Source organism: Corvus kubaryi, unplaced genomic scaffold (genome assembly GCF_017639235.1).
Source record: "Corvus kubaryi isolate FWS band 111438036 unplaced genomic scaffold, C.kubaryi_AGA036_p1.0 37398, whole genome shotgun sequence".
NCBI classification, from domain to species: Eukaryota; Metazoa; Chordata; class Aves; order Passeriformes; family Corvidae; genus Corvus; species Corvus kubaryi.
Window position 1 is genome coordinate 53,245,181 of NW_024581137.1, and position 13,536 is coordinate 53,258,716.

General features: G+C 39.2%; 1 protein-coding gene across 1 annotated transcript in view; it reads left to right on the top strand.

Annotated features, from left to right (window-relative positions):
* The window catches only part of XYLB (xylulokinase), an 82,487-nt gene that overhangs the window by 55,096 nt on the left and 13,855 nt on the right, over positions 1-13,536 (top strand). Inside the window, exon 16 of the mRNA XM_042043882.1 lies at positions 13,071-13,129. Coding sequence (XP_041899816.1) covers positions 13,071-13,129 — 59 coding nt within the window. The remainder of the gene's footprint in view (positions 1-13,070; positions 13,130-13,536) is intronic.

The window sequence follows — 13,536 nt, forward strand, 5'->3', positions numbered from 1 at the left end:
AAGACAGAGGGAAAGGACGGGAGAAGCTTTTCAGCTTTTTAATGAAGGTAGCTGAGACTTCTCGGGAGGGATGACAGAGGCAGGTGGGGATTGGGGCGGGTAACACACTCTGAGGTGCTGTTAACCCAGGAAGGCTGGGTTAACAGGGAAGTTTCTGTAAGCAGTGGAGAGCTCCAGGTTCTCATTAAAATCCGGAGCCAGGTGAGCTTGAGCGTAGCTGTGCTGCAGATGCAGCTCTAGCAGTGGTATTACAGGGATTTGTTAAAATTGTGCTGGCCTGGATAAATGAGTCACAGTTTCCATTGTAGGAACAAGGAGTGTGTGCCAGGGTAGGCCAATGACAAAATGTGCTTTGCTAAATTGCATTTTATTTTACTATTGCCTGGTAGTCATGCTTTACTTTACCCCCTCCTTTATCTAGAGAATACTCTTAATTGTAAACATATTTCAGTGTCTTTGGTCACTCTAAATGACATTAAAATGTTGGTTTGCCTTCGTTGCTCATTCAAGCCCTACTTTTTGCAATTAGGGTGCTACTAGAAATTTATATTGATTTCTATGTGGGTTTTTTTTCCTTAGGGTAGCACATATCTCTGCTTAAATGCTACAAAATAAACCAAGGCAGTTTTTGCTTTTTAATGCCAGCAGATAGGGGTTTTTGGGATTGTGTGGCTCGTTACTCAGCATGCAGTGAGAGCCAGGGAGAGATCCCAGCTGATCCCTGTGGCCAAGGCAGCTGCTGGACTCCAGCTCTGTGGCAGGCAGGTGAAATCTCTTCTCCAGCTGTCAAAGGCAGAGAATTCCTTTAAAACATAAAACTTCTGCTTGGTCAAGCTTGAGAAAAAAGTGCAGACTTCAGCTTATGCTTTTGATGTGTGAGTTGACTAATAAACGTAGAAATATGAGGAAAAGGTTATGGCAGGGTGGGTTTGGGTTCAGTGCAATTCATAGTGATTTATCCAGAGGAAAGGGATTCCATCCATTGATACAGTTATCTTCTCTTGGCCTTTGGAAGAACTTTCCATAGAATTGCTTAGCTGTGGCTAAAATATCCCCTTGTCAGCATGACTGGTGTGTTCAGCCAAATGCTAAACGAAATATGCCTGGTTTTGGGGTTCATCAGTGGGAGAAAATGTGGGGAGTATGGCAGCAGTTTATAAAAGAACAGCCTCTTGAATTATGGAGATTAACATCTCAGGGAAAGCTGCAGGCACAAAGCATACCTAAATAATGATCATTGGTTAAAAGGCATCAGTGCCTTGGAGATAAAGAACTGCTATAGATTGTCAAAGAGATTATCAAAATCCCTCAAACCAGACAGTGTTAATGGTGCAGATCATGAAATGTGTGGTGACTGAGATTTAAATGTGTGTTTTGATATGGATTGTATGATCACTCATCAAAGGATTCAGACCTGTTGTTTTTTAAAAAGTGTTTTCTTTACTATCTGAATCAAATATTCAGCTCAGCAATCTGTGGCAGGTTAATTGAAATGCAGTGAGAGTGCAAAATCTGAATCAAGCATGAGGTTGGCAAACTTTGTTTATCCTTTTATTTATGCAGATCTCTAAAAGTAACCGCTTAACTTGAGAACTGTTGGTGAAATTAGTGTGATTTTCCATCCTTCCTCAGATTGGAGGTATTTGGGCCATAAAGGAATAATTTCAAAGATGTCTTGTTTGGCTGGATTGAGTGAAGGTATTTCAGGAGTTTGAGGAACATCTTATTATTAGTAGCGTTTTAGTTAAGTTTCAGTGGCCAGTGATGGACTTCATCTGACTAGAGTGAAATTCTGTAAGTGGCATGCCAGAAATATACCAAGGTAATTTTTGTTGTCTCCTTTTTCCTCAGAAATTATTATTTAATTATACTTGGTGACACTGAGTGCACATTAGAGGGAGGCATTTATGATGATCACTAAAGCAAAGGGTATTTCAGGTTTATCCTTTGTGAGCTGTTCTTGTTGTTCTGCTGAATCCATGTGCACCCCTGCCTGTCAGAAACCTGTGCCACACCATGCCAGAGCTTCTAACTGGGCTCCTGCCTTTAGATCAAGTGATATCCTCAGACACCATCAGCAGGAGAAAAACAAACCCACCAGACATGAATTTGTAAAAGTCTTTGAATTACGGTGTGAGGGGCTGAAAGTGTTCTTTCCTTCTCCTTAGCTGGACCTTTGGTTCCCCTTGCAATGGACTCTGAATCTTTAACTTTTATGGGTTGTATGGGAACATGAGGGCAACAAAGGATGGTTCAGGTATTAGGATGATACACCAGGTCCGTGTATGCGCAACTCAGCTGCAGGGGATTGTAATAACAATAGGAATTAAAGAGCCCTTTGGTATCAGAAAGTTCCCACTTTTCAGTGGCATGAAGCTATTCATGTGTGGGAGCCTGTGTTTGTACTGAGGGGTTGTATTGTTCAGTACCCAACAGTGTACCCTTCTTAGATCTAATATTTCATTTAAAAGCAATTTGCCTGAATAAAATAAAATATGCATGATGGGTGAACACAGATGAGCTCTGTTAATGTATTCTAATTAACTTGCTAAAAATATTTTAAAATCTTAATAAGCTTAAAGAGAATTTCTGATGATCAGATGCAATGTTAATGAGCATGGTATAAAAACATAAGAAGGTAAAGTGTAAAGCTGATTGGCAGTTCCAGTGCTGTCTGTATACCTAACACTTTTCTTGGGCAAAAGAAAGATCTTTGGGTTAAATTTGACCTTTTGTCTTGGTATTTAATTTCTCAACATCTATTTCTAGAGAGCTTAATGAGCAAAACATTAAAAAAAAAAAAAGAATTTACCTGTTTGATTTGGGGTGTAGTGGGAATTTTATTGCTTAATTATGCCTTAGAAAAACATGCTAAGGACATTTATAATAAAGTATCTGTGTTCTTTGTGTGTGGGAGAATGACTCTTTTCTTTTTATATATGCCATAAATCTCAGATTGTAGTCCTTTTTCTCTCCAGGCTATTAGGTTTCTGCAGACTGTATTTCATTCCTTAGCACCTTTAGTTGCTTGGCAACAACATCTGATTTACATGAACCCAGCCCCGTGAATGAATAGTTACCTGGAACCTTTCTGTGCAGAAACCCTGAGAAACGTAGCAGTTCTCCCATTCACCATGACAATTATTAGGAAATATTAATTGCTTCTCTCTATTCATCTTTCCATAGCCTTTGTTTTTCAGTTTAACGGAAACAAACTGTATTCTCTGTTTGGTTCTAGCCTGCCAGAGGTCATATAATTCATTTATAAATAATCCACTTGGACAGGAGGAGGTTTATTAATAACAGAAGGCTTTAGTGGTGCTCAGAGACCCAACTGGTACAAGTGGTCCCCAGTGCTGTGTTCTTTAGGTACAGAAAGAATGAGTTCAGAGGAGTGAAATAACTCAGCACAGTCACACAGAGCAGGTCAGCGTGATTTTTTCCTGTGAGTAGGTCTGGTATAGTTTTTAGGGAGAAAAATGTTGCCTCCTCAATTTATTTTCTTCTCTTCTTGATATAGGGAACTTAATTGAACAAACAAAGTAAACAGATTTTCTGCTACCTCAGCTAGTGTTTGGTGAGCAGTTACACCCTTCTATCAATTAATTTTATTCTTGTGAAGTACCTATCAACCTGTAGGTTATTTCTTTTGAGAGGAGTAGGAGGTATGAAAGAGAAAAATCAAGAAGAAAAATTCTTCAACAGCACGGAATGAGCACAAACCAGTCTTCCTAGACTAGGAGATGAAAAGCTACAGGCAATATTTGTGGATGCCAAAACAGTTGTAATAATTCTTTTGAAAAAATGTTTGAAGAAAACACCCAAATTGCCTCGTTTTGGAAGTTCTTTTCTGTTTTTTATCCAGCTTATCCTTTGCTAAAATAAAATATTGCTTGGGCTTGACTGTTTTCTGTTGCATTTCCAGAGGCTTTTATTGCTGCTGCTGCTAAGACACAAAGGCTGGTGTGGAGGGAAGCAGAGCAGACCTGAGATCTGGTAGAGATCTGCTTTGCAAATCTAGATTCCAAACTGATTTCCCCCCCATGTTTGTTGTGCTTTGGGTTTCTCTAGAATCAAAATACTTGATAACATGTTCTCTCCTCTTGTCACTTGAGTGGCATTCAAGGTCAGGTCATTTTCATCCTGTGCCTTTTAATTATATCCCATGGCTTTAGGTAATGCTGAACTTGCAGCTCATTATTATTATATTTTCTCCTGTGGACATGTCTTGCTACTGATGCTCATACTCTGCAGATTAATGCAGAATTGAATGCATTTGTGATCTAAGTAATGAAGAGGCCTTTGTTCTATTCTTGGTTGTTCTTCTGATTTTGTGTGACCTTGGGTGGCTCATTTATCCCCTTCCTTGCTTTTCTCGTTTTAACCTTCGATGGATGGTGTCATGTGTTGATTTGCCAGTGTCATTTTCTATTTGCCTTAGAAGATTTGCAAGGCTGAATATTGTTGTATGAGGACAAATCTTTGTTAAAAAATGAAACAGTGTTTTTTGTGTTCCTAAATAACTCAGTAACAAGCATTATTTACTGATGTGTGATCTGTAAAGCCACATGTGGTACTTACAAACATCAGAGTTGTGATAGGCATGGGAGGGTGTGTATTTTGCTGAGTTTCAAGCACAAGTCTTTCCTGTGTCAGAATATTTTGAGATACTAGGCTGTGCTGCAATGCTGCCTACAGAACACATTGTAAAAAAATTGGTTTTAGTCCATGGAGAATGCCTAAGGTAGCAGTGACCTTTTGATTAAAACTATTTTTTGGAAATATCTTGCATGTTCCCGTCTCTGGGTGAATTTGTCACCTTCATCTGGGACCTGAGCAGCAGGAATTGTCAGGGTTGCTAGAGGCACTGGAATGTAGCTCAGTGCAGAGCTCTCCAAAACCTTGGGCTCCCTGTGATGGGAACCACAGGACACCTGACCTCCTCTCATGGCACTGCAGAGTGTGTGCCTGTTGGAGCTACAGACATTCAGAGCTGGAGCATTCTCTCCAAAATTCTCCCAGGCAGTTTTCCAGTGCAAGATTCTCTGTGATTTATCAGGAGTTTTTATAAACTGGTAAATAGCTGGATAGGCAAACTGACAACATGCAGTGTCAGACACTTCTGGGACAGACATTTTTAGTGCTCTTACCAACTCTGCTCTTTATTTTGATAGTGGTTTCAGAGGTGAAGACATTTCTGCAAGGCAATGATATTAGACCAGGAGCACTAAGCATCAGTGGTTTGTGGTCTTGAAATTATGCCCGTTAATGAGTGGCAGAACTTAATATCCTTAGCTTACCAAGAAGAAATACAAGACGTAATTTAATTGTGGTCTGTAAAGTGCCAACATGTGAAGGAGAAACCTAATTTTAATAATAATGTTTTAACTGGAAGGCTAAAGCCACAAAGATCAAGTGACTAGAAGTTTAAAGAATAAAAATATAAATTATGGGAAGAGTGCAACTATTTAAAGGTATTAAAAATGAAAACAGCCAGTAGACACAGTAAATTCTCAGTGACTTTAGCTGAGGTTCTGTGTCTTTCTGAGGTCACTGTAGTTCAGCGATTACAGATCTGGGCTCTGGGATCGTTGTGTGGAAGTTGTGTGATCTCATTTTGGCAAATGGTCCACTCTGATCTTTTGCTGTTTTGGAGCTGTCTGTAGGTAGGTTATTAAAACACAGGATGAGATGGCCAGATTTCAAATGCCTGGTTTGGATCTCCTCTAGGTTTTGTTTGCAGACTGGTACCACCTGCTTCAGAACATTTTTTGAGAATCAGTGAATTTGTCACATTGGTTCCAGATTTCTTGTTTATTTGCTGAACGACAGGAATTCTGAAGTGGAAGGTAAAGATAGAGGTGTTGCCAAGAGTCTGTGAATTAATTGTGGCAGCATAGGGTAAATCAAAGCGGGTTGTTCTTTGTTAGGTTAAGCCTTTAATTGGAGCTTTGGCTACTTTGTAGATGTTTGAACAACTGCAGAAAAGTTTTCGTGGTTATTAGTATTTTTCCCCAACACACAGTTTTTATAATATCCAAACTTTGGGTAACAGAAGAGGAAAACTGAGTTTCCAAAAAATAAAAAATATAAACCTGATGTAAGCAGTTACATTGGTGCATGAGTCCTTTTTATCTTACTACTTCATGCAATATATTACTTATTTTTTCTTTAATGAATTGATTCAGAACGTAGAAATTAGACAAGCAAGAGACAGAAAGGTTCATTAAATTGCTTCTAGTAATATTGTCTTCAGGAGAGGGCTTCTCCCCAATACATTTGCAGTGTTGACCAAAGATTTTAAGTGTTTATAGAATCACAGAAAGGCTTGGGTTGGAAGTGACCTTAAAGATCATCTAGTTCCAACTCCTCCATCTTTCTTCTATCTCTTTCCTTAAAAGCTTCAGAAAAATATTCAACCTTTATCTGCAAAAATTATTGGTCTGAATCTGCTGCTTTTTTCCCCCCCTTGCTGTAAGCTCTAGTGCCGAGTTGTGGATTTTTTTTTTAATACCTTACCTTTGGAATTTGTCCCAGGTTTCATTATAATATTCTGTCAAATAGAGATCTGGGTCTAAAAAAAAATAAATTAAAAAATCACTGTGACTTGATAAGCAATTGCAGCTGTGCAGTATTTCTACAAGAATTGCAAATATTTCAGAGGCCTTGTTGCGAGCGTGTCAATGTATATGTTATAACAGTGTTATGACTATTGATCTGCTTGTTCCCAAAGAACTCTTTACCACTCATGAACCAAAGTTTTCCCTGCAGTATAATTCTCCTGAAGTCAATTAAGTTGAATTGTATCTTGAGTAGATTTTGTTTCTTCTGTGGAACCCCTTGGGCTGTGTGTATTTTTTAGGGGTGATCTGCAGTAATTTAAACTGCTGTTAGGAGATAATTTATGTGCATGTTTTTCTATGTTTATTTCTTCCTGAAATCCATCAAGAAGGAGAATGCTTTGAGTCAACATTAAATTTTAAGTTAATCTCTGAACTGACCAAGACTGAGAGGATTTTCAGTTAGGTAATTTGGTGTCTTCAAGCTTCAGGTTCTGAAATACTAAGTTTTGTCTTGATTGAAACAAGGTCTTAGGAAAGCCAAATTTGGCATCTTCATGAAGATCAATTTCTTGAGAACATAAGGCGGCCTGTGACTATCAGTGCCACATGAGCCTTGGTTGCTATACTGTTCCTACTCTGTTTCAACTTAGTTGTTGCTCCTCTGCTCATTTTAGTGGTGTTATTCTTGCCTTCCAGCAGTGTGAGCAAGAAGAATCATGCCTGGTCTCCCCCACATCATTGTAGAGACTTTATTTATGTAAGTAGCATAAATGTTGAGAATATTAGGCATATTTGTCATTGCTGCTGAGAAAATCAAAGCTTTTTTTCCCCCTCTGTTGAATTACAGCTGATTTAATGGTAGCTCTACTACCCTGGCCTCAGAGGGTGATGATCAATTCTATCTGTAAAAGTTGTTTTTCTTCCCCAGGCACTGAATTTAAAAAATAAGACTAAATTTTGTGTCTGGAAAATTTCTGAGAAACATTTGAGCAACCCTCAGTGAAATTAAAGCATGTTACAAAATATATGAAAATTTCTTCACTTGCCAGTTAGAAAGCAACCATCCTCTATGGCAAACCTGGCTTGCTTTTGTCAGTAATTAGCTGATGTTTCAAAGTGAAAGTCAGAAACACTTCTAAAAAATAGTTTCTGAATGGCTTTTACTTGGGCAGTTGTATTTGTCTAAATAAAAAAAAAAAAATAGAAAAAGGAGAAAATAGGTGTATTCCAGTTTCCATTACTTTTGCCTCATTCACGTAGATATTGTTTAGGACCCAGTCCTAGAACTCTCAGGGACATAAAAGGCCATATTTTAAAGGGTTTAGAGAAGAGAAATCTTTTACCATAGCAGGAGTTAAATTTCAGTGTCTTTATATGAATAAAGAAAATTAGTATGAATTTTGGAAGAGTTAATAAGCAAGGAGGATGATTTTGGAACACTTGTTTGATAAATGGGACAAAATAACCATATATTTTTGTTTTGGTTCGGTTTGGTTTCTTTTTCTTGAATGGAAAGCTGGCAAATACTTTTTTTTTGAAATTATAGTGTTTGAAGTTAATCAGAGAAATAAAGGAGGGGCTGATACTTTTCTTGTTGCTTGCAAATTGTAAATTGCAGTTATTTGCAATCATGCTTGTAACTGGCGTGGGTTCATGTGCATAATCAGCTGCTTTTTGAATACATGTTCTATTGTTCTGTTTTATTTATGGATTCAGTTGTGATGAGAAAGACGTTATGAAGCTGTTTGGATGAATTCTTGGAACTGTCTTTTAAGAGGTTTGAAAGTCAGAGAGTGCCTGGAGTTTGGCATACAAACCAGGGCTGTGGGTAGCACACAAAATTTAGATTAAGAAGTTGAAGAAATTTCAGCTTCAAAATGGAAGGTCAAATTCTGGTTTTGGACTTTGAAGTTCACGAACCAGCAAAATTTTTTACTGACACAGACTTTCTGTTTGGTTGAAATACAGCCAGATCCAAAAGCCCTTAGGTCAGGAGTCATCCCACCTATTTCAGCATCTGGATCCGTTACCGGTCTGATCTGACCCCCTCCTGGTAGAACAGAAGGCTGAATTTCTACCTCCAGTCTCCTTGCATGAACGATGTGGCAGAAGACTTTTGGTGATAATTATCAGTGTTAACCTTCTGCTTGGTGCTACGTTTATCATCATAGAATCATAGAATGCTCTCAGTTGGAAGGGACCCGTAAGGATCATCGAGTCCAGCTCCTGGCCCTGTAAAGGACCATCCCCAAGAATTCCACCATGTGTCTGAGAGCGTTGTTCAAATGCTTCTTGAGCTCTGTCAGGCTTGGTGCTGTGACCGCTGTCCTGGGGAGCCTGTTCAGTGCCCAGCCACCCTCTGGGTGAAAAATCTTTTTCTAACATCCAACCTAAACCTCCCCTGCCACAGCTTCAGGCCGTTCCCTCAGATCCTGTCACTGGTCACCACAGAGAAGAGATCGGTGCCTGCCCCTCCTCTGCCCCTCACGAAGTTGTAACTGCAGTGAGGTCTCCCCTCAGTCTCCTCTTCTCCAGCTGAACAGACCAAGTGCCCTCAGCTGCTCCTCACACGGCTTCTCATCAAGGCCCTTCATCCTCTTCATTGCCTTTTCTTTGGACACTCTCTAATAGCTTTATACCCTTCTTATATTGTACCATCCAAACCTGCTCACAGGCCTTGAGGTGAGGCCACCCCAGTGCAGTTATGTGCCAATGCCGTCAGAAGGGATGTCAGACTGCTCAGGAAAGACTCATCCTGTGTTACTGGTTCCGGTGTCCCACTTGCTGAATCCACTTGAGCAATGCTCTTTGAGCCTGCTCTTTATAAACTCTTTGGTTTTCCCTCCACTTTTGATCTGAATCTTCTTAAATTGCTTCATTTTCTGGGAAGGCATTAGTTATGTGTTTGTAAACATACCATGATGCAGGACTCCAGTCTTTTTGGGACCACTGACAATGCTGAACATACATAATTGTCATTTCCCTCTTTTCTCAGTGACAGATTTTTTTTATTTTTCCTATGTACCTTTTAATGAAAGCAATATTTTGGCTGAAAGCAACAGACAGGAGATGAACTTTAACATCACTCAGTTCTTGCTGGATCTCTGTGGAAAGCACAATGAGTATTTTTGTGTGCATAGTAACGTGCACAGAGTGTGCTGCCTTCTAAGCCTTGTGTGGGAAAGTGCCTTTTGCTCAGACTTCCCACATAAACAAACTTCTTTACTTGGGTCTTCCTCCCTCCTCCTGTCCAGTGAGAATCATTATTTTAACTCTATTTTGTCAGGTCAATCACCGTGTTCCACAGAAGGGAATAGATCTACAGAAGATGTGCATCTGGCAGAACAACACTGTGCCATATGCAGCTGCAAACCCTTTCTAGATAGGGTTAAAATTCAGCATCAGCTCTCTAAAAAATAATTAGTTTTTCAATAAGAAGCAAATAAACTGGTTGGTTAGGTACTATGCAGGGAGCTTTTGATTAAAAGATGTTTAAATCTGATTCTCTCAACTGTCAAGGAATTGAATTCATGAATTATGTTTGCTACAGTTGTTGGTTTTTTTTAAGTATCACTGTGAAGTTCTCTTTGTGCAGTGCTGTAGGGGATGGATGGTAGCTTCTGACAGATTCAAACACAGCTGGCTGAGACCACTGCTGGTGATGGATGAACAATGTCTCTGTTAATGCCTTTTATGCATAAATGATGGGCTTGCTTTGTTTATTTATAAGATGTATCCAATTACACATCTCAGAGCAAATGTCCACTGTTCAGTAAAGCACACAATATTGGCATTAAAAAGACAATCCCTGGAATCAGTGATCAATGCATTTTCCTCATTCTCTGGAGACAGACTGAAATAAGAAGTAAACCTAAAATTCATCAAATTCGAGTAGTTCTTTTGGGACCTAATCCTTGTCTGGAAGAAGTGATGGAAACTCAACGAGGGATGCTGTTGTCTCTGCTCTGGCCACTAGCAGAGCACCACATTCACCTGAGATTTTGCTTCCATTTGGCCTGGATGGATCAGTCCCACCTGTACAGCAGCTCAGAGTCGGTCATCCCACAGTGATGGTTAAAGTTCACTTGGCTGTAACCTGCTGGGATGTGTTTTGGTGAAGTGAGCCATCCTAATTACTCAGAGTGAAAGGGAATTAATGATTTTGCCCTTCATGTAGCTTCAGCATAGGGTTTTGGGTGCTTTTACAGTGTGTCTGTGTGTGTTTGTACTCATGAGTGGATCCAATTTAGAACTTGAGCTTTCTAACCAACAGCAGAAACTTCACAGTGTAAATTAGGTTAGTTTCTTTTATCAAGTAGGTTAGGTATATTCTGAAATACTTCTTAGTATTTTGTTACAAAAGAATTAGTCTGGATTAAGGTGGGTGTGCAGATAATCAGCATTTATCAAACACTTAATAGTCAGCATAAATCAAACACTTTTAGACCTGAGATACGGTTTGGCCTCTTGGAAGACGCCTGACTCAAGTAATGGTGGGGTAAATGCATACTTGTGTGTGGTTTGTATAGAATAGCAAATGCACTGTAAATTCACACCTACTTTTCTGATAACTTACTGGTATAGAAGTGGCTTGAATTACAGTTATGGCATGAATTGATAATGTAGCTGAAACCTGAATGTTCTGACTTAGCAAGAACTCTCCCATCCATTCCTGGATTCCAAATGAAAACATTTGGGAAATTGTGGAACAGAAGCCCTGAGACAGAGAGCTGGCATGCAGATGGAAGTACAGGAAGCAGCTGAGCTAAGATGTGTTTGCTGTTCTCACAGGGGTGGTTGCTGTTTGGCTTTGGCACTTTTATGTTGTCCACTGTTCTTTCCTGGTGGTGGAAGCCCAGCAGTGGGTTTGGCCCCTTTCCAGAGGCACTGGAGAGCAGGCCTGCCTTATTCTTTGGTTTGAACTGCTGGAAAGTGTACCCAGTGTGTTTGTTTCTCATTTTGTCTTGCTGGCTGTCTCTGAAATGTGGTGTTTTCACATCGGATGTGGTAGTTCCGCAAGAATTTATATTCACAACAAGGTTTAGCAAGACAGAATTGTGACTACCAGGCAAATCATTTAGAGTTCAGTTTGGTTTCTAGGAACAGAGGCTTACTAGTTATTTTTCACTGGTTTCTGTGCTATTATGTTGTTGTGATAATCTTGGCAGGAATCTGTCACTCTGTGTTGGTATAATTGAAACTTGTTTTCCCTGAGGAATCACTCTGCTGTTTGTTTTATTTGTTTGCTGACATTGACAGAGATCCTAATGGCTTTTAAAACCCAATTTGTGCATCACTGAATATCCTCCAAAGAGGAAAATAAAATTGAATTTATCAGTAAAATAGGGTCCCCCATGCAATGCTTTGTCTGGGTCTTGGGCTCCACCTGAGTACCCAGATGGGGTTCTGGAAATGGTTTGGGGAGCTGCATCTTCTGATTATTTATAATTCTATCTTCAGGGCTTTCGTCATTAAGATACTTGAAAGGATAAATGACAATAAGTTGTTTAGGGCATCAGTGTAAGTTGCCCAACTTTGCCTTGTGAGAAATAAATTATCTTTAGCTTTTATTGAAAAGGAAGTTAAGATAACAAAGCAATAACTACAGTGAAATTTCCCTTTTGGGAGGGTATACATGATGGTATCATTTGTTATTGTCATAAATCAGGGTAATTAAATGTTTAGATTTTTTTAAAATGTATGATATCAAAGTGTTTATGCATTTATTTTGTTTTAAGCCTTTGAAGAACTTCAGTGAGACTGTTTGGACTATTTATGTTCATAATGCCTTGCTGAATTGTGATTATGGATTCATGTGTGGCTTGTTGCATGCCATGCTCCAGAGGAACATGCACACAAATAGATGATGAGGCACACGGCAGACATTCAGGAATGTAGAAGAAAGGATGGGTTTCTTTAAGCCTAAAGAACACAGGGTATTTTTTTTAACTCCCCCAAAGATGTGGGTTTGCAGTGGATGAAGATTCAGATATTTTTTGTTTTAGTGAAGTGATTTAGACCATCTCTAATTGCCTTTTGACACACTTTGTTGTCATTCAAGCGCATAGGGATTGCCCAGGTTTCAGAGAACTCTGACTGTGAACGTCATGAGGAGATAAGTTTGGAAAATACTGCTGATTTTAAAGGTTATCTGTCAGTTTGTATATATACAGCTATGAGCCAAACTAATCTGACCTCAAGCCAGAGCTGTAATATAATAACACTGCCTTTCTTACTGTGTATCTCCTTTGCAAATCTCCCTGACATTGATAGCACTATAATAATAATAATAGATCTGCAATATTTATGTTAGCTCTCCTAAGGAAGTGTTCTAATGTGCCTTGGAAAATTGGGTAATTAGTGTTATCTCCTTTTTTACAGAAGGTAAATTAGAGGGCAGAGAGAGAACCCTGACTCCCACCTCCTTGTTCTCACTGCTTGGTTCAGTAGTACAAATCTTGACCATATGTACTTTCACTCTGATTTGTACTTTCTATTGCATTGCAGTGCCTAGAACAAGGATTTTGGCCACTGGTGGTGCATCCCACAATAAAAAGATCTTACAGGTAAGTAGAAAATTAAATCCTGAACTGAACTTGCAGTTACATCTCCATTTTTACTTTGCTGTACCAAATCCAAATCACTGCAGTTGCAGAGGAAGGTGTGGATATGGAATTGTGACTCTGCTGCAGGTCTTTGGGGTTTTTCTTCAGGTTTAGTGTGAAAACCTTTAGCCCAGTGCTAATTTTATATTGAACTTAGAGGTTTTTTTAGTTTCATGAATGTGTATCTTAAGCACTGGTGATTTCCAGGTCTCATCACTTACATCAAATCAATCAGCAAAGAAATCAAGAAGAAACTTCTTATATAATACCTGAGATTTTTTTTTATCATTCAGGTCAAAGTTGAGCCATTGGCTGCTTTAAACTGAAGGGGAGTTACACTGTTGTTAAACCCTGCAAAAACCCAACCA